This window comes from Pleurodeles waltl, chromosome 4_2 (genome assembly GCF_031143425.1).
Source record: "Pleurodeles waltl isolate 20211129_DDA chromosome 4_2, aPleWal1.hap1.20221129, whole genome shotgun sequence".
In the NCBI taxonomy this organism is placed as follows: Eukaryota; Metazoa; Chordata; class Amphibia; order Caudata; family Salamandridae; genus Pleurodeles; species Pleurodeles waltl.
Window position 1 is genome coordinate 876,315,344 of NC_090443.1, and position 21,328 is coordinate 876,336,671.

Below are 21,328 nucleotides of genomic sequence, written 5' to 3' on the forward strand. Positions count from 1 at the left end.
GATTGCATCTGTTTCGCCGTTATGGACAGCTATTAATGTTCATTTACATATATCATTTGGTGTTGAGACACATTTATATTGTGCTAGCTTTGTTAATATAGGGAAATAAATTCATTAACTTTGAATAAACTGGTGTGGTTATTCATGACCGAAAGGTCATGGTTCGCCGAAATGTATTCTGGATTAATCGTGAAATGTTATGTTGATCAGGGTATTGCCTATGTACGTCATTGATTATTGATTTGATTGAATTGATTACTCTCGGGTGAAGAGAGCCCCACTTGGTCAAAAGATTCATCGACCTAAGAGCGTCCAAATACAGGTAATTTATTAGGAGGGAACGCTCTATCACCGGTGTTCAAAATTCTCCTCTTAAACCCGCGGCTGCTGCTATTAAATATGGGAACACAGAATACTGAGGCAGCGTAATCCTGAAGCCATCGCGGGCCGCTTCAGTCCATATAAAGCCACCCCCTGCCCCTTGAGCTCACTCCGGCAGCTTTCTACTTGCTCCCTTTATTACACTTTTTAGTTTTTCCCTTCCTCTGTCTTTCTCATATGTGTCTTTTGCTCGCAGCAAATGCTTGAGGCAGAAGAAAGCGCCGGCCCTCAAAAATAAGTGCCGGTGCTCAGCACAGGAAACAACAAGCACAAATTAAGCACTGCTTTCAGCAGTCCAGAATTGATTTTTCAGAGGGAGATGTGTGATCAGTTGAGTGAGTGGGAAAGACCTCTAATTGTCTGATACAGGTGTCCATCACCAAGCAACTCTATGCATGCTTAGTAGCTGATCATAGTACTGTTGTCAGTTGTTCTTTTCACTAAATGCAATTTAAGGTCTTCATCTTTTTTCCCAGGACTTATTCTGTCTAGTGAGCATCTTTACATCAGTGCAGTTTTTCTATGGTGTACTTGTTCTTTGTTGCTTTCATATGTGCCCTTAATTGATGTCAAATGTGTGCCTTATTGTTTGTAAGGCTCACTTTGTAGTTTAGACATTCATGATTCATTTCATACACAGTTTTTGTAAGACTATGATTGGATTTGTTTTTGCCTGTATGCCTCTTTATGGTATTAAGGTTTGGCTGTACTTCACAAATAAAACTAAATCAAACAAACAGAACAACCACCACTGGACCCCTCATATCAATAATCATAGTTGCCAAGTTTCCCAGGTCCATGTGACATATGATGCTCCAGTCCGAGATTTTGCATTTGAATTCTGAGACTTGTAGCCTTGTTTTATAATGGAATAGATTGAAAACAGCAACCATTAGTAGCGATTATGGATTATGGCAGAACACAAGAAATATGCTGTCCTGATTATCACAATAGAGGTGGTCCTTAGCTCCACGTAATCCTTGCATGTACCCATGCCCATTTCCAGAAGCTCATAAAGTGACCAACCTAATAAGTATTAAATAAGCAGGTCACTGTTTGCAATTCCCTGAGATTGGCTATAAATGGAAGAATGCTGGCCTGCAAGAGATTATGGACCTCTGTACCTGCCATTGCAATCCCCAAATGGATATTTTTTAGCATATCGTGTTCTTTAAAGGGGCAGGTGCTTCTTTAACAACATTTCCTCCCTATAAAGACAACAAAGGACAACTGCCTGCTCCCTCCATGACAACCACCTACTCCTTGTAGACACCTTCCCTTTTAAAATCAATTACCATCCCAATTTGAGGGTTGATAACTTTTTGAGGGTTTCCGACCTCGATTGCAGTCACAAACCATTGATACATTTCTTGCAAATCACAATTAGGAGGGTCTATCCATTTCCTGCATCCTTCCAAATGCAATTTAGAATGAGTAGCAGAACTCCTTTTGGAAATCGCAAGACCTGAGACTGAGAATGTTTCGTACATCAGGCCCCCTGGTTAGCAGCAGAAAGAAAATAAATTCCACATAAACGATTCAACAGCTGGAAAATCAATCTGAAATTATTTTTCTGTATAAAAAAATCATAACTTATTTTCCTTTAAACGACTTGTTGATTGAACTGCTGACCGTTGAATTATTTTGTAATATAATTGTTACTCAGTGTTTATCTCTGTGTGTTATTTACTGCAGCAGGTGGTAGAAGCAGAGTGGGCAGCTGGAACTATTCATTTTGCAGCTGTTCTTAAATAAAGGTTACAGGGTAATTTCTGAGCTGTACCTAGTATGTTTATCTTCTAAGTTGTGAAGTACTTTTGCACTGATTTCAAGAGCACCTTGCTGTGCCCCATTGGAGGCAAAGTAATGCTCAAAAGCATAGCAGGGGGTGGCCCTTTTCTGTTTCACCATAACCCCTGACACTTGACTGTAGGTAAAGTTGTACATCACCCAATTACTCGCCGACGCTAGCCCCTCCTTTCTAGTGAAGTTTATAGATTCATTTTTATTTGTACCTTGGTTACAGCTATTGGCATGTTCTGGCGTAGGTGAAACTCATTAAACTCAAATCAATATACTTTTGGATGCAAGCCCACAGAGGATTATGTGGAAAACAACAGAGCAAATCTTTAGTCATTTTAAAATGCAGAAACCGAACGTGTTTTTCATTATCTTGTTATGGTTGGCAGCTCTATGTAATGTCCTGATCTGCGTCCAGCAGTATTTGCAAAGTTTAACGAAGTAGAAAAGAACATTTCACGAGAGAGAGCGTACAAAATGGCAGCCAAGTGAGCTATTAAATTCCGCCAATGTGGCAGGAGTCCACAAGTGAATTTCTTGTAAACATTACTTCTATCAGTAAAGTACTGTTTTAAGTGCTTTCTGTTATGTCTTGCAGCTCAGCCACTCTGCCTATAACCTTCAAGTGTTTGCTGGAGAATAATCACATCGACCGAAGAGTTGCCAGGTTTGTGTTGCCTGTGGGAGCAACAATCAATATGGATGGAACTGCTCTCTATGAAGCCGTGGCGGCCATCTTTATTGCTCAAGTGAACAACTATGAGCTGGACTTCGGGCAGATAATTACCATAAGGTATTAACTAACCACGTCGGTTATCTTGGCAAAGTACTTTTCTTTAAGACAGGCACGATCTAGAGATTAATTCTGAAATGTGCATTTGAACAATTTTGACTGTGGATGCAGGCGCTACGCCCATAGGGCTAGAGGGCTTTAGCTCTCCCCGTGGTATGTCTCAGCCCTGGCTGCTGCACCTTGAGCTGCTGTGGCAATGACTGGGCAGTATCTGGAGTCTTATCTCTACCACGCCTAGTTTTTGCACAGGTCTTTAAAAGACCATTTACATGCCTTTGTGAACTCGTTAAGGAGGCTTTGCTTGTGCTTTTTTACTGGTCCTGGGTCCCCACTGTGCCTATTTCTTACATTTGCATTTTACTTTTATTGCCACAGTGGGAGAATGCACTTCATGAAAAGGCATATCACCAGTAGTGTTGCCCCTTTCCAAAAGGTAAATACTGGGCATTTGTGTTTTAAAGACCATGCAAAGGCCTCGCCTTGACACTAAATAGGGCAGTAAATAGAATTGTATGTATTTGTATTTGTATTTGTTTCCTTTAAATTTTAGTCATAAGTCACTAATGCAGCCCTAAAACACATTTAAAAGTGCTTGCTATTTATATTTGGGGTTTGAAGTATGCACAGATAAGTTCTAAAAATACCTGCTTTAGGTGATTTTGCGTATTTCTGTACCAGGTGGGACATCAAAATACTGAGCTGGCAACCCTGATCACAAGACTGATAGTTTGTTGCGGTATCAGCACATCATTTTTTTCCTCCACCCTCCATCCCTGATTGATGCTATAATAGCATTAGTTTAACTTATATATGAAACCCTACGCCTGCCGACTCCAAGTGTCTGAGAATACATCCTGCGTTCAGACAACTCACTCCACATTCTCTTTGCTCACCCTTCACTTTCATGCTCACCCTGCACTAACAGCGATCACACTGCAGTCACAATGCACTCATGTCATTCACCCTCTTCCTACCCTGCACACCACTCAACCTTCAGGCACATGGCACTCCATTCACCTGCCACTTTCACCACTCACCCTAAATTCACAGACATCACACTGCACTCATGCCGTTACCCTGCACTCACACTGTTCATCCTCCTTTTACCCTATGCTTACACTAGCACAGCGCTCACCCTGCATTCACAGCGACCACACTGCACTCATTCCCTTCTCCCTCCACTCACCCTGGTTCACATGAGCACATCGCTCACCCTGCACTCACAGTAATCACACTGCACTCACCCCACTCACCATTCACTTGTGCTGTTCACCCTGTACTCACCTGGCAGTACCATGAGCACACTACTCAACCGGCATGCATGTGACAATTCAGTCACCTGTGACCCTCACTGGTCACTTTGTAATCGCACTCAAACAAACACTTCACTAACCGTGCATTCATTCATCCCACTCTGCACTTTCATCCGCACCCATACCCATAAGGTAACATCACTCACTCTGCAGTCACTCCTCTGACCCTTCTCCCACACTGTCACATCACTCACCGTGCAAACGCATAGGCACTCCTGTCACTCACACAGCTCACCCTTCACTTACATGGGCAAAGTACTCACACCATGCAAACAAGCACACCACTCTCTGAAGACACACCCTTCAGCCTGCGCTCCCTCCTCTCACCCTGCACTCACATGGACCAACGTCTCAGCCTGCACTCATATAGGCACTATGTGCACCCTGCCTGCACACAGGCATAATAGTCTGTCGGAACACATAGGGACACACCATCACCCTGCACTAACTCCACTCACCAGTCACTCCCACAGATCACCCTTCACTCTTGCCGCTCACCCTGCACCACACACAGGCACGCCACTCACTCTGCATTTACATAACTCAGACCACCCTGCAATCACTCCTTTCACTCTGCAGGCACTCCCCTCACCCAACACTCACATCGGCACATTCTTCACCCTACACTCGCACCACTCATGCTGCACTCACTCACACTATTCACCATCACTCAGCAATTACAAGAGCACACCTCTTATTCTGCACATATAAAATTACACAACTCTCATGAATATGCACATTTCTACAAAGGCACCCACAAATAATTGCTCTTTCCGTAGTACTAGATGCCTACTTAATTCCATCTGCAACAACGGGGCTGGTGCACAAAGGGAGAGTGGACTGGGAATGCAGGATGGCACGATGGGGAAGAATAGGGTGGAGGCTTTGGGGTATAGTGCTAGATTGAGGCCCATGTGACACCTTTAGCCACTCCTGGCTTCCCATTCACCACAATACATAATTCTGTGCCATGTAGATTCTTTTTTCACATTGTAAATTGGGTCTGAAAATCCCAGAATGCAAAGTGCTGCTGGATAAAACCATGGTTGCCGAAGAATTCAATCATTTCATAAGATCAGTTGGATGCTGTGAATTACATGTTAGAAGGTGGATTTGTTCATTTCCAATACTGTAACTGCTTGATCCACATGTGAAACTAAATATAAGCCCTGTACAATTATTTTAAGGAAGTGCACTTTTCATTCACATCATACTTGTAACACACTGGCAAAGCAATATATTATTATTTTTGAATAGCATATAGAGAATATGTTTTTATTAAGCTTCACTAAAAGGTAAGACAGGAATAGCAGAAGCAGCAGGGCAAGCTTTTCTAACACAATAGAAGCAGCTTGACTAATGGGAGTGTGAGTGGCAGTGTGTGTGTGTGTGTGTGTGTGTGTGAGTGTGTGAGTGCAATAGAGTAACAATGTACAAAATAGTGCATGAGATATAGTGAGGAGTGTGTGTGAAAGAATGAGTGTGAGAGAATGTGTGTGTCAGTCAGTGTTTGTGTGTGAGTGCATGTGTATGTGTGTTATGCCTGCAAGTGTGTTTCTGGTCTAGCATACTGGAGGTTAGTCTTGCCTAATGGACAAGGGCACTAATAGCTTATGGACAGGAGATGTTACCTATGGTAAACTTCAGGCCCTGACATGCTTCCATTAAGACACCATCATTGGCTGTAGGTACTCGAACTGTCTAAATGAGAAAGCCGCTAGAACAGTCATACCCAGCAGCAGGGACACAGAACACGAGCTATTACACCTGGCCGAAGAACCTGGCCTAATGTACGTAGCTCTTAGCATATGGGGTGGATCCACAGCAAAATGTTAGAACCAATATTTTAGGTAATACTTGGCATGAGATTTCGGGTACTCATTTTATAGGGGGTGTCAATGGCAAAATGCTGACCCTTGTATACCGAAGGGAATTTTTAGAGGTACCCATGACTATGGCTGAAGTATTCATGGTAAATTTCTAGCAACGCCATATTGTATACACTCCCTGGCATAAGGGTCTTACCCATGAAAAATAACCTATCAATAGAATTATGGTCCACAGTGTAGTTAATGCACACTGTGAGCATATCATGATGCTTTAGAACAATTATTAGTCAATACTATTACCATATAGTAAATAAGTCTTCCCATTGCAGACTTCCACATCGTTATGCTTTTCTAGGTGACTGAACTCCCTTCAGGATCCAAGAGGAGTACAACAAGCACTGTTTCTCAATGGCAGCACACTTCTGTCCAATCAAATGTTGTACTCAAGGTAACCAACATGTGGGCAGAGACAATGCCTTTCTCTTAGGTGTGCTTCTTGAAACTCTTTTTCTGTTGATCACATATGGCCAGGTGACTGCTGCGATGTACATTCAAACCTAAAAGTAAAACTCTGAATCGCAGAAGTTCTAAAACACATCCGTTAACTAAGATATATTTTTTTAAAAGTGCCTCACAATACTAAACAAGCATCTTAACTTTTCCAGACTGATGCGTGGAGTTATATCAATGGTTACAAAGTATTAGTCATTATCCAGAAGCAGTGCAGTGGTTCATTACACTCTGCTTTAATCAAAATCACATTGTTTCAATCATTGACAATAATCTTGCAGCGTTTCTATCTGTACCCATTCCACTTCGATTCTTTGAAATCTTCTTAAGTGGGTGACAGTGATTACATGGAACTAGGTAGTGCACAGTTGTCTTGTCGGAATATATATCCTTTCTACCAGAAGATATTCGTGCAACATTATATTTTTCCTAAATTAATATGGGCTCACTTATAGTTTGTTCACTCTGTTTCACTGCATGGACACTAAACAGATGCATATTTGTGCCTCGGTGAGTAATCATTGACCTAAATGTATATTCTTTCCAGTAATTGCCCATGTCTGTACAGCACATGCCTACAGGAATAGCCACCGCTGAACCTTTATATTGTAAGCAGCTTGGATGTTTAATTTTCTTTTCTTCCGAAGAACAACCCAGGAGTAGGTAGCAGTAAAACCTGACTGGAGCCAGGAACGCCATGAGACCTGATGCTCTCCTTGCTTCAGACTCACCTGCCCTATGTCCTGGAAAGCTGGCCTGTGGCCTGAAGAAAAGACAATGGTCAAGACACCTTAACATGAGGCAGTTGATCTAGACAGGGAAAGCTGAAATTTTGCTCAAGAGCCTGTGCCCGGCAATTTTCAAATTCCAAAACTGCCTAGACGTAATTCTACCATGTGCCACTTTCATCAACCACCGGTCACTCCCTGCACCTTTTCTCACTCTTGCAGGTTATTTTTCATCTTTGCTTTCCTCTGTCACATTTTTTTACATCTTTCTCTTTCTCCTGTTTCAGTTTTGGGTTTTTCTTTCTCGTTCTGGAACAAAGTCTGATGAGGAAAAATATGCATGGGACCCTGAAAATGAGTGCCATGGGTTCCTCCTTCATCTACTGGCTCAAATTGAGACCTGCTACTAAGCCTAATATTTTGGTACCCTACATAAGGACAGCCTTACCCATGAATATTTTACAACATCTCTTTGGGTAAACTAACACTGCACCTTGAGCCAACAGTGGGTCAGAAACATTTTTTCTAGACCTGCAATGAGTTGAAGTCTAGGAACAGTGTCAAATCTACAAAAAGCATGTTTGTTATACTATCAGGTTTGTCCAATTTGTTGAAACTGCATCATTTGTCACTTCGATTTTCTCCTTTAATGGCTTTGAGGTTAGCTCAAACCCCATTTCTGGAAATGCTTAACGTCCCCCATTGCTGGGAGCAGGGCTGGCTTTAGGGTGGTGCTTTCTGACTTTGATGGGAGGCACTCTGTTAAAAAATAACTTTTAGTTCAAAAGCACATGAACTTTCTTGTGCATCCAGCAGTTTTCAGGCAACAATAAAGATGTCAAGATAACTCTGGTGTTTAATGTTACTACAGGTGAAAGATTGGAATTTTGTCTATTGACAGTTTCGATTCATCATAAAGTAGTGTGAAGGGTAATGTGCCTGCTGCAAAGAAAGTGTACATGCAGATCACTCTGTGAGCAGCCTATCAAAAAAATAAATGTACGTCAGAGAAAGGCTATGGCGAGATGAGGTGCACTGTTGGAGAGTGGTAGTGAGGGAATCCATGGAGAAGGATGTCATGAGGAAGGGGGTGCAAAAAAACGACTGTTGCACCGGGCACCACCACTGCTAGAGTCAGCCCTGGCAGTGAGTGTTAGCCCCCTCCCAAAGTTCAGGTCTAGTTTCGCCGCTGTGTGGATGTACCATGCTTTCATATGGTAGGAACATATAAGCAACGGAAATGAAATAAGATAGGAAAAAAGAAATACCCTGCCTAACTAGTTTGATTCTTTTCTCAGTCTCCTTTATGATCAAGTCTAATTTGCCATTTTGTTCCAGTTTTTCTTGAGAAATTGTGACAGAAACAGTGAACTGAAGATATGTGGTCCAGTCCTTGTTTGTGAAACTAGGAGATTACTGAGTTGTAGGCCTTACTTTCACACCTGAATGTATTGTGAATCTGGGTGAAACAGTGCATCTCCAGGTGCCTCAGTGCTATGTTTGATAACGTTTTGTAACCTTCAGGAAAAGGCTAGCCCCTAATTTTAGATCAATGTAAATAAATTATTTTAGATTCTCCGTGGGCAGCCACAGATTTCCTTGTCACACCATCCTACTCCCAGATAGTTTTGAAATATTTACTTTTGTCTATCCTGCTGAAAGAGCCAGTATTGGTTGTCAATAAAGGTTTCAATTTTCAGACGTGACATGGACTAGGATTTCAAACTGAACTATTGCTCTTGGAATAGGAGCTTTTCTGGTTTACGGATGGTCCAGCCCCTGTCTACAGGGGCAAAGTGAGAGCGTAGAATGATGGGCTGGGATGTGGCCCCCAAGCAGTAGCCACTGACAGAGGTTTTTGCGAGTGTTCCACCTCTAACTTTTAGTTTGCCTCAATGTGGGACTTGTGCTTGCTGTGCCCCAGGCCTCAAGCGACACTGATAAAGGTCAAGCAAGTTAAAACACGATGTGGGGTTTCTTGTATTACTTTTCAGAGAGTACATGCCAAGGATGTTTGTGCTGGACAGCTCTTGATGGAACACAGCATAGTAATTTTTACATAAGGTTAGTTCCTACCTGCTGCTTCGGGGCAAAAAGCAAAGGAGTAGGCTGCAGGCAAAGTGTTCACCAGTGTTTGAAACTTTTGCATGCATTCTTCCATTTGTTTCTTTTTTTTAATTTTTTTGTGCCAGGAAAATCATCTTTGGAAACTGAAGTCATTTGAAGTGCTGAGAAGTGCAATTAAATGAGTGAGATGTCTATTCATTTAATGGTCAGCTTGTCTGAGCTGCAAGTCAATTAATAAAATTGAAATGAGGTGTAACGTTCCCTTACTGTTGGCTGGTCAGTGGGTGCCTAGTTGAAGAGGTAGGTTACTTGGTAGATAAGCTTGTACTGGAATAAAATTGTTATATCTTTTTGTTCAACGCGTTTATTCAGTACATAAGGTACTACTATGCATTTGATGAGTATCCCTGAAGTCACCAATAAAAAAGAGTGCAGTCATTGATTTCACCATTCCTGCGGGGCGAGTACCCCGACAGTGTCTGCCCTTAGCTCCAAAAAATCAAATAATAACACAATCCTCCTAGAATTGGTCCTTACATTTACTAGCCCAACTGATGCATTTTATCTAATACAAAATAAGCGACGAGAGGCTGGGAAAGGCTGCCAGCTTTGTTAGCTCTACAAAAAATGTGCAAGTGTGGTCGATATTAGCAAACAAGTTGGGTTTTTTGTGATGTGACAATTCTATCTGAAAGCCCAATGGGTGTTTGTATGCAGGATTTAACCCCATAATTCAGTAACAGGAGCAAGAGCGCGGGTGTGAGGATTAAAACAAAACATCTGTAAAGGACCCTCAGGTGAGGAGGTGTGCCCACAAGACAACAACAAAGGAAGACAATTGTTACAGCATTTTCCTTGGTTGGGGCTTCAGCAGCAGACACATGGCATTGTTGTCTGTTTTGTGACAAGAGTAGTAGATTTAAGGTGTGTTCTGGATGTGGAGGTTGAGGGTGGAGCTTATAAAAAAGAGTGCAGATACTCTTTAGGCAGATGGCCAGGTACATGAAAGGTGCATGGGGACCCAGGCACCCATACAGAGTAGGAGGTACACACAACTAGAACTCATTTTCCCGTATGGTTCAAACTATGTTTTGCTTGGTGTTTGGATATAGAACCTCCTGCCTCTGAGCGACTTTAAAAATGTCTATGATAAAAGACTTGGAATTTCACCTGTTCAGTGATTATATATTTATCTCGTTGTCATAAGGCCCTCCTACTGAAGCAACATTAATGTGCACCCTCCCTTATTTCCTCCTGCGTAGCTATTTATCACCTTTACTGCCCACTGTTTATTTTGCCAAACTATGTTATGTTTATGTTGTGTTATGTTGTGTGTATTCGTATCACCCACAAGAGTATCCTGGCTCTGAGCAGGTGTGTGTGCTTAGTCCTCCCTATGGTAGTTTGGTTAATTGAAGAGCCTGGCCTTCAACTTTGTTACTTTGATGTGGGTTTCAAGAATGTTGAGTATTTTTGTATAGTGCTCTCTCCTTACTGTAAGTATTATGATACACCCTCTCGCACCCATCTAGGGGATGCTTTCCCTGGGATTACGTCTTGGCTGTATATGCCACATCTTGTTTTACATCCATGCTATCATTGCACTTACTTATAACTCTTTATTAAAGTTTGAAAGCTGAAACTTCATGTTGTTATCATTCAAATGTATCATAAAGGATTTACTCCATAGAGCGCCACCTGAAGGCATTAGAGACTGTTTCAAGCCACGCCTTAACTATAAACTTATTATCATTCATCAATCCTTCAAAAGTGCTTAACGAGAAAGCAACTATTTCACTGCGATTTATGTCTTTTTCACAAACCTGTGCCTGAGCTAGTCAGTCTATTTTTTCAAAGATACATTGTAGTTTTTTGTTTTTGGCACATCTTAGTTACCTTCATTTACATAAATACCAAAAACCTAACTACCACAAAGTCACTTCTTTATTGAATTAAGTAAAATATGTATCAAAAAGCGCAAGTACTAACATTTTTCATCTTTATTGAATTTTGTTAAATATATGCCAAGAAGACTTTATTACACCACATTTAGTAAAACACCTTTGTGGAACCAAATATTAAAATGTTATGGAAAACCTCCATTCACGTGGAAATGATAAAACCATAAAAACCCACCAAGAAAACAAGATCAGAAGCTCACAAACTGTTAAGTCTAGTAATTTCGCCGTGCCAAAGTAGTACAGACACTACTTGAAAACAATGCATAGACCACACTGCCATTCAAAAATACTTTGGAACTTATTTGTTTCTGTATCACCCTCACACAAATACATGTAACAAAGCAATCATCCCATTTTCACTCTGAGCCAGAGATGCCCCAAAGGTCGGGCATCATTGTAAACTCTATGCTTGCCACTCAGCATTCGGAAAGCTGACAGAACTTCCAATTGCAGGAAAGAAATTGTCTGCCGTAACCCACCTCGACCTGTTTCATTCAGTCCAAGGGCATGACCAATTTTCCGCTGCTCTACATTTGCAGTTAGACAGACAGGAGGTTTTTCTCGGTGGGACACCTTCCACAAAGTGGGGGAAATGCTGGGGTAAGTGCCTTTGCAGTGTGGGAAAGGTAAAATATCATCCCTAAATTTATAGTGGTTCCAGGGAATGTGAGAAACTATTCTCCCAGAAATATAAAGTTAATTGTGAAAATTCCTAATCCTACACGATTTGCTCGTGGACATTAATTACCCCCGCACCAATCCCAGTGGAAAATCTGCATTCCTACATTTTGTAAATTGGAAGAGTAATAGAAATATGAACTTTTAGAATTTCAACAATATATGAGGGATTTAAAAAATCCCTAGAAAGTCAGAATACTACTCCCGATGTAAGAGTAAACATACAAAAGGATATTTCAGAACGTTCAAACCGTGCGTGACTAGATCTTGCCCTCAGCGCTCCAAAGTGGTTGTCAACAAAAGAGATGGACTGGCTCCTCCTGTCACCAGGAATTTGGGCCAAAGAAAACTGAGGACTTCTAGTCCTTTTTTAGGTTTGAGCGTGCAAAGCACTCTGTCCTTGTTGTTATCTCTCTACAGGCTTGTAGCCACACCCATTAGTTTGGTTGGTTCGTGGGCTTGCCTTTTTAAATTTGCTTGCTTTGATTAGTGAAAGGCATGCATACGTCATGCCTTTTCCGATGTTTAGCCTACCTCGAGCGCCCCGGCCAACTACTGAAAACATATATGGCTCCATGTTTTCCGTATAGCTTCTGGACTACTTTTTCTCTTTGTTTTGTAGGTAGAGCAATCTCGCTGGGCAGTAGTTGCGCGCTTTGCATGACATCGATCCTGTTACATAGACAATTGCACTTTTGCCGGTTACATGGATAAGTGCACTTTTGCCGTTAACATGGATAATTGCACTTTTGCCAGTATGTTTCACTGCGAGCTAATTTATGTTTTATTTTGTGTGTTTGATTCGCGGCCGTGGGCTCGTTTATGTGAAACTGTTTATGTTTTTATTTTCAGTTTTTGTTGCAAGAAAAGTCCGGTTAGGAGTTTACAACGCTAATAGCTCTAACTCGAACAAATGCGAGGCACATTGCATTGAAAATGCTTGTTGATTAGTGCATGTGGTATACCACCCATCCAGGGTCTGTTTTCTCTGTTGCCATTCCTGCACTTTGTTGACTCAGCCTGTCTTTTTCTCCATGGGTTTTGGTGGTGTTCACGCGTCCAGCCCTTATAAATTACCTGTACCTGGACACGTTGGAGGTCGGTGAATCTTTTAACCGAGTCGGGCTCTCCTCATCCTCAATAGTCGAGTCACTCAGATCAATAATCAATAACTGTTGTAATCGGTTATCAGCACTCACTTAATAGATCAATATAACACATCAGAAATCAATAACAGTTGGTATTTCGGCGCACCATGACCTTTCAGTCATGAATAACCACACCAGTTTATTAAAAGTTAGTGAATTTATTTCCCTATATTAACAAAGCTAGCACGATATATATGTGTCTCAAAACCAATTGATATATGTATATGAACATTACTAGCTGTCCATAACGGCGGAAGAAACGCAATCTACGCAAAATCTGAATAATGATACACTCTGTTATAGCAATGCAAATCACCAATGTGACTAACTGTATTTGACTAATTGCATACATTCGGTCAGCATAACAAGATTTCAATTCTTCATGATACATTGAATGAATACCTCGACTAACCTCTAATTAGCGTTGGCATGTGGGACTTCATGCAAAACGAATTTAGTCAACACAAATTTGGAAAAGTTCTAGCTAGGATCCTATCAAAAATAGCAGTTGGTACCTAAAAGGAAAAAAAACACAATGCATAATACATTTATCCTTTCATATTTACCAAATGCAATCAGCATTCAAGAAAAGTCTTCGTCCTTCAGGTACCGGTTGATCAGCATGGGGTAAATTTCAAAGGGGCAAAGTTAAGGGCAAGCTCCCTTGCAACGGCAAGGAGAATAGGGCAAAGTTACTGCATGGGCAAGACAGGGCAAATCAAAGTTAAAGTCTCTAGGGTGAGAATTCTTAAAGTCTCCTTCTCTCAGATAGAGAAAAGGGCATCAGGGTGTCGTCCAAAATGGAGTCTGGCATCAGGCTTCAAACTGGCATCGAGGAAAATGGCTGACTTCTCTTTGTCCGGTGGGTTTAAGTAAGAAACATTCCAAATTCTGTAGGGTCTTCCATTGGAGGGTTCATAGGTTGGCTTCAAATTGTCCAATCAAAAATTGTCTTTTACTAGCGCCCATTTATGCATACACTGTCCTTGGCGCCTTGGAACACAAATTGTATCATGGTTTGCCAATTATTTTACTATCTGTACCTTCATTGTCCGCACCTGCAGAGACTGACCTTGTATCAAAGGGATGTAACCGGCCTAGCACGAAACCTTGGAGATAAGTGTACCAGCCAGTTTCTACTGGAAAAATACAACTTCAAGCAAGAATATATTTCATTAATTCAAGGAAAAAAGAATCACGCAGTTAGAATTTGAAACCAAGCAACTAGGCCAAAGCCTGCACTAAATTTAAGCTAAGCAAAACAGTTTTCAAACAAGAAATCATAGCATACATTTGCGATTATGACGGATTAATACATTTTTATTACTTCATGATTAATAAAGCTCGTTTATAATGATGGCGAACTGCCCCGAGGGCACAATTTCCCTTGTACATTATTTCTTTTACTTAAAATCACACTTCAATATATATGTCGGTTACACAGTATACATGAATATATGTCGAACCCTCTTTTTCTGCGTCATCAATCCCTCCTCTGATGACTAATTATGTCATCACATCAAATCTACCCACAAATTTTATTCCATAAAAATTCTGTATAGTAATTTGGCACTTCAGTCAATTCCCTTTTTCTTTTAGTCCCTTTTGACTTCTCCCTATAAATTTCCACCATTTTGTTCTCTATTTTCTCTTCTCTTTTTCTTTTGTTCCTTGCTTTTAACATTTTGAAAGCTTTCCATATTCCCCAAGGACCTAATAGACAAATTAATATTATTAATATTCCCTTTACTATTTTTAGTAACAATCCGTTCCAAACGTTGCTGAGCCAATTTCCCACAGAAGCAAATCCTTTTCCAATTTTCTCCCAAACTCCGGGTTCTTTCAATTCCTTTAAATCTACACTTTCTCTAGTTAAATTTGTAAGCATTGTTCTAATTTTTCCACTGTTGTCGGGTATATAGGTACAACAGTGACGCGTGCCAAGCATTTTGCAAACGCCGCCATCCTTTGCTAAAAGAATGTCTAAGGCAAGCCGATTTTGAAGAGTCATAGCTCTTTCTGCAGCGAGTTCAGCATCCATCAGGATTATAGCTCCCGAAAACTTCGTCAACATGTTATCCACAATAGTAGACAACTTTTGTATTTTGATTGAATTCAATATGACTCCTACTGAAGGAATCATAGCTCCAAATATATCTCCTACCACACCAGCAGCTGTCTCCCTTTTCTGAACATGATGTGATTCAGACAGCCTTGGAAATTTCTTTAAGTCATCTAACTGGTAAACCTTTGGGAACAATATTCCCAAATAACACCTCCCATACCATCCTTTAGGTAGACGATAATAGGCGTTGAGTCCACAAATATAATATACTCCAGGAATAACTGGGTCTTGTCCATTCAGCATGAACGTCCACTTTTGTTGAAATGCGTATGTGTGTTTACATTCACTCGTTCCCACAAAAACTGTGTCATAATATGATGGAAATCTATGTATACAAAATCTTCCCACATGCAATGTATCTAAGGCTATTTTCCCTTGTGTCTTTATTGCGGCAAAAGCATAATTATCTACAGACGTCCTTTCGTGCAACTCCTTCTCTAATTTCTCCTTCATTTCGTTCTTTCTGTCGTCAGTGCGGTCTAAAAATTCTATTTCTATTGGTGAAAGCAAGCATGTAAGGTTCTCCCTATGTGCGTGAGCTGTGTGGAAAGGGGACATTGGTTCGAAAAATTCCCTCATTAATTTGGCAGACCAATCTCTAGCTATCTTACTTAGGTGCCCTATTATGGGGACATATGCAAATGTAACATCGTAATTAGTATAGAAATAATGAATGTCCTTTTGAGCATAAAATCTGGAAGCTACTATACTACATGTAATTCCATACGTAAGAGGCATGCTGTGATACGTTACCCCCTCCACTACTGAGGTAGGTATTTGTGTACACACATAACAATCTTTCGCATCCATGGTCTCAACATACTCACTCAGTAAGCGATAGAAAACGTTAGATGAAAGTTCCTTCTTATCATGCAAGTGTCTCTCGTCTTGCTCCAGTCTCTTCAGAGCTGTTAGTTCAGTAACGATAATAGGTTTAGAAGTAGAAGCATCATTCGTCTCACTCTCGCCTTTACCATGCATTCCAAGAACTATTGCTACAATTATTAGTACGCATGCGATCAGTAAGCCTATACACATGTATTTACAACACTTCATTTTACGCCCCTGTGTAGTGAAGCTAGTCATGATCTGTATAGAATCAGAAAGCTGAAGACACTTTATCAAAGCGTATTTGCAGGGTTTTTTTTTTTTTTTTTTTTCTAAGTTGCAGGTATTTACAAAGCTGAACGAGTTCAATGTTCACACAGTTTCTTTAGCAGCTTAGTCTCTTATCGGTTAGCAGCGTTGTCTCAAAATCGGTTTCAAAGTCAATCAAGTTAGCAATGTCTTAGCCGGTTGAAAAGTCAATCAGGTTAGCAATGTCAAGTTAGCAATGTCTTAGCCGGTAAAAGAAAATCAATCAAGTGGTCAATGGTTTCAATCAACAGAGTCCATAAAGTTTTTATTTCCAAAATGAAGTTCTGCCTCTTCGTTCTCAAGGCTGAGGGATACGAATTCGTCTGACCAATCGTTATTGGCTACGTATGCCCACTCCGGACCGGAATACCTCCTGCTCGGTATCCTTTTTCTTTTCAGTTTTGCATCTCTCTTTGATTCTGTCTCACTGGTACTTTCCTCTTTGGCCAAGTCCTTTTCGTCACTTGATGTTGGTACCACGACGGACACTTCCTTTCTTTTCTCTTTCACTCTTGGCCCTTCACTGTCGTTCAACGTTTCTCTAGTTCTTAGTTTTACTGGTGATATGCTCGGTCTTCTCTTTGCACTGTGTCCACTTGATGGACCTGCGATCTCTTCTGAAGAAGTTTGAACAGTTTTGTTCTGTTCTGCCTTGTCCCCTCCTTCTGGGGAGTCAATCAGGTTTTCCTTTTCCTTTTCTGTATCGTCTGCTTCTGGGAAAGCCCTCCTCTGATCAGGCTCTCCTGCTTCTTCACCTCTTTCGAGCCCTTTGTCACCGTTACTTTCTTCAGGCTCTTTGTCACTTTCAGCTGCTTCAGGCTCTTTGTTACCTTCAGCTGCTTCGTCGCTGTCTGAGGCTCCTCCTTGGTCTTCCCCAAGTGAATCGGTTGTTTCGTCCTCAGAGAATATTTCTCCCTCCTCTATTTCTGCCTGTTCGCTTCTAGCTCTGTTTTGCTCTGCCTCAGCGCTCAGCACTTTGTTATCAGGTACTGGCAGTTTCAGCGCTTCAACTTCCTCATCTGTGGGACACAACACCCTCTTTGTGTGACTGGCGTGAATCCAGTTGGGAACTCCCGCACACTTCACAGCGGTGGTAGTCGTCAAAATCACTTGGAAAGGTCCTTTCCAACGGGGTTCCAAACACGACTTCCTCACGTGCTTCTTTATCACGACCCAGTCACCTGCTTTCAGGGTGTGTCCTGGACCTTGGATCGGTGGCAAGGTGGTTGCCTCCACCTGGTGAGAGAAAGATCGAACCACATCAGCTAGACCTTTGCAGTAGTCTAACACCATATCATCTGTAATATTCAAAAGCGCATTTGCAGGAACTGCTGGAAGTCTCATAGCTCTGCCCATGAGAATCTCGTGTGGGGACAATCCAGTCTTTCTGTCAGGGGTGTTTCTCATTGACATTAGTACCAAAGGCAATGCGTCAGGCCATTTCAAATTTGTCGATGCACATATTTTCGCCATTCTCGATTTTAATGTGCCATTCATTTGCTCCACTAGACCTGATGCTTCAGGGCGGTAGCTACAATGCAGCTTTTGCTCAATGTTCAGTGCTGCACAAAGCAATTTTATTACTTCATTATTGAAGTGACTTCCCCTATCTGATTCTAAAGAGATCGGGAATCCGAAACGTGGTATTAACTCTCTCAAGAGTAGTTTTGCAACTGTGAGACTGTCGTTTCTGCGTGTAGGGTATGCTTCAATCCAGTGACTAAAAATGCACACAATCACCAACACATACTTCAAGCCTCCATGCACAGGCATCTCAATGAAGTCCATTTGCATCCTGCTGAATGGACCCCCTGCTCTTCCAATGTGGCTCAAATTTACTACTGTTCCCTTCCCTGCATTCATCTGTTGGCAAATGACGCAGCAGTGGCAAACTGCTTCAGCAACTTGACGGAATTTGGGGTTAAACCAATCAGTTTTAAATAACCTAATCATGGCATCCCTCCCAAGATGAGCTTGTCCATGGTAAAATCTGGCTATCTGTGTCAAAAGGCTATTTGGAAGAACGAATTTCCCTTCACTTGAAACCCATAATTCATCTAGTCTCTTTACACATTGTGATTTAGTCCACGAGAGTTTTTCATCCTCACTGACACCATTCTGTAGGGATTTCAATTCATCCATTGTATCTATAACTTTTAGAGCAAATATTTCGCTTTGTTCAAGTTCTGGTTCACTTATCAAATTCCATTCATCCCTGAGCAATATACAGTTCAATGCGCAAAACCTTGCGACTTGATCCGCATATCCATTTCCTAGGGAAACATAGTCTTGTCCCTTCGAGTGTGCACTGCACTTCACCACTGCTACTTCCCCTGGTAACTGAATGGCATGTAACAATTCTCTTATTCTTTCACCATTTTTCACTGGTGATCCTGAAGAGGTCATGAAGCCTCTCTGTGACCACAATTGTCCAAAATCATGCACTATTCCAAACCCGTATTGGCTGTCAGTGTAAATGGTAACTTTCATTAGTGCAGAAAGTTGGCATGCTCTAGTAAGAGCTACCAATTCTGCTACTTGTGCAGAGTAAACCCCTTGAAGCCAAGAGGCTTCCAGAACACCTGTTACAGTACATACAGCATACCCTGCTTTCAATACACCCAGTGCATCTCTTAAACATGAACCATCAACAAAAATGATTTGATCATTTTCTTCTAATTTGGTATCTTTGATATCAGGCCTTGGTTTGGTGCAAAATTCAGTCACCTGAAGACAGTCGTGCTCGATGTCTTCAGCGTTCTCAATTTCAGCATTTTCACTGGGAAACAAGGTTGCTGGATTCAACGTAGTGCACCTTTTCAGCTGCACATTAGGTGATCCCAGAATTATTGTTTCGTACCTTGTGAGTCTAGCACCAGTCATGTGCTGTGTTCGGGAACGTGTCAAAAGTATCTCGACTGAGTGAGGGACCATGACTGTTAATGGGTGTCCCATCACTATTCCTTCACTCTGAGTGAGGCTGATACCAACTGCTGCTACGGCGCGCAAACACCCTGGCAGTGCTGCTGCGACCGGATCCAAAGTAGCTGAAAAATACGCTACTGGTCTGTTTATGCCACATGGGCTTGGGTCAAGACAGACAAGGAACATGCATCACGTTCATGACAAAACAATGTGAAAGGCTTTGTGTAATCAGGCATACCTAAAGCTGGAGCCCTGCACATGCATTCTTTCAATTCAATAAAAGCATCCATCTCATCTCCTTTCAGCTCAATTTCATCCAATGCATCCTTCTGGGTCAGTTTCAGTAAAGGTTTTGCTAGAGTTGAGAAGTTGGGAATCCATTGGCGACAGTAGCTCACCATCCCCAAAAACTTCCTCACCTCCCTCCTCGTCTTTGGTGGACTCATTTGAAGTACACTTGTTATTCTTTCCTTCATTATTCTCCGTGACCCTTTCTCTATTTGATGACCCAAATATTTCACTTTCTTCTGACAGAACTGCAATTTTGAAGGAGACACCTTGTGTCCATTCCTTCCCAAATGGTTCAATAGGGCAATGGTGTCGGCTGTGCAGTCACTTTCTGTCTTGGATGCAATCAGTAAGTCATCAATGTACTGTACTAGGGTTGACTCGAATGGCAATTCTAACGCTTCCAAGTCTTTCTTTAGAATCTGATTGAAAATTGACGGTGACTCCGAAAACCCTTGAGGAATTCGACACCAACTGTAAACTCTGTCTAAGAATTTGAAACAAAAGAGAAATTGGCTGTCCTCATGAAGAGGCACCGAAAAGAATGCTTGTGACAAGTCGATGACTGAGAACCACTCGGCATCGCAAGGGACTTGAAACATTATCACAGCTGGATTTGGTACTACAGGGCAGCATTTAATTATGATGTCATTTATTTTCCTCAAGTCCTGCACAATTCGGACCTTTCCACTTGGCTTTATTAGTCCCATGATTGGTGAATTACATGGACTGCTTAACACTTCTTTCAGTACTCCCTGTTTTACAAACTCGTCAATGAGTTGGGCGACTTTCATGAGGGTGTCTTGTGCCATATGGTATTGTGGGGTCTGGGGAAAGGTTACATTGGGTTTTACGGTCACTTTCACTGGTTCCACTCCTTTCACCAATCCCACCTCTTTTCCTGTCATATCCCACACTTCTTTTCCGACTGTTTCCCGTAATTCAGCTGGAATATCTGCTTCAGTGATCATCGGAAAAAGGGTAATCAGAGGATATTCTTCATCGACAGTTTCCATCTCATCCCCTTCTACACTGTCCTCTTCTTCCCCATCACTGCTCGTCTGAATTCTAATTCCATCGTTCGAACACATAATCGAACATCCCAATTTGCACAATAGGTCTCTCCCTAACAGTGATATCGGGCTTGAGTCACATACCACAAAATTATGTGACCCTTGATAGTTACCAATTCTGACTTGTACTGGATCTGTGATTGGGTTCGTCAGGTACCTGTTTGCTACTCCCACTACTTGAACTGTTCTCCCTGAAAGTGGCAGATTTGGTACTTCAATGCTCCTAACAGTGGAACGTGTAGCTCCTATGTCAACCAAGAATGAAACACGATGGCCCATAACTCTTCCCTCCACATACGGGCCCTTTTGATCAACTTCCAAGGATGCTGCAAGCACACAATTTCCCTCCTCATCTGAACTTTCACTCTCCCATGCATCGTTTATTCCATTCTCACTGTGTAACGGGAACTGATGTACTGTGTCATTTTGATTCATTCCTTGACCCGTGACCTGTTGAGGAAGCATTGCTTGCTGCTGATTCATTGGTGCTAAGGGTATTTGCATTTGCTGATTAGGTACCATAGGAAACTGCTGTTGCATTGGCTGCAATTGTGTCATTTGCACACGAGGCA

The 21,328-nt window shown here is 41.6% G+C and overlaps 1 protein-coding gene across 1 annotated transcript in view; it reads left to right on the top strand.

The window, feature by feature from the left end:
• SLC1A7 (solute carrier family 1 member 7) overlaps positions 1–21,328 on the top strand; it is a 605,311-nt gene that overhangs the window by 532,468 nt on the left and 51,515 nt on the right. The window contains exon 8 of the mRNA XM_069232652.1: positions 2,780–2,974. Within this exon, the coding sequence (XP_069088753.1) occupies positions 2,780–2,974 (195 nt within the window). The remainder of the gene's footprint in view (positions 1–2,779; positions 2,975–21,328) is intronic.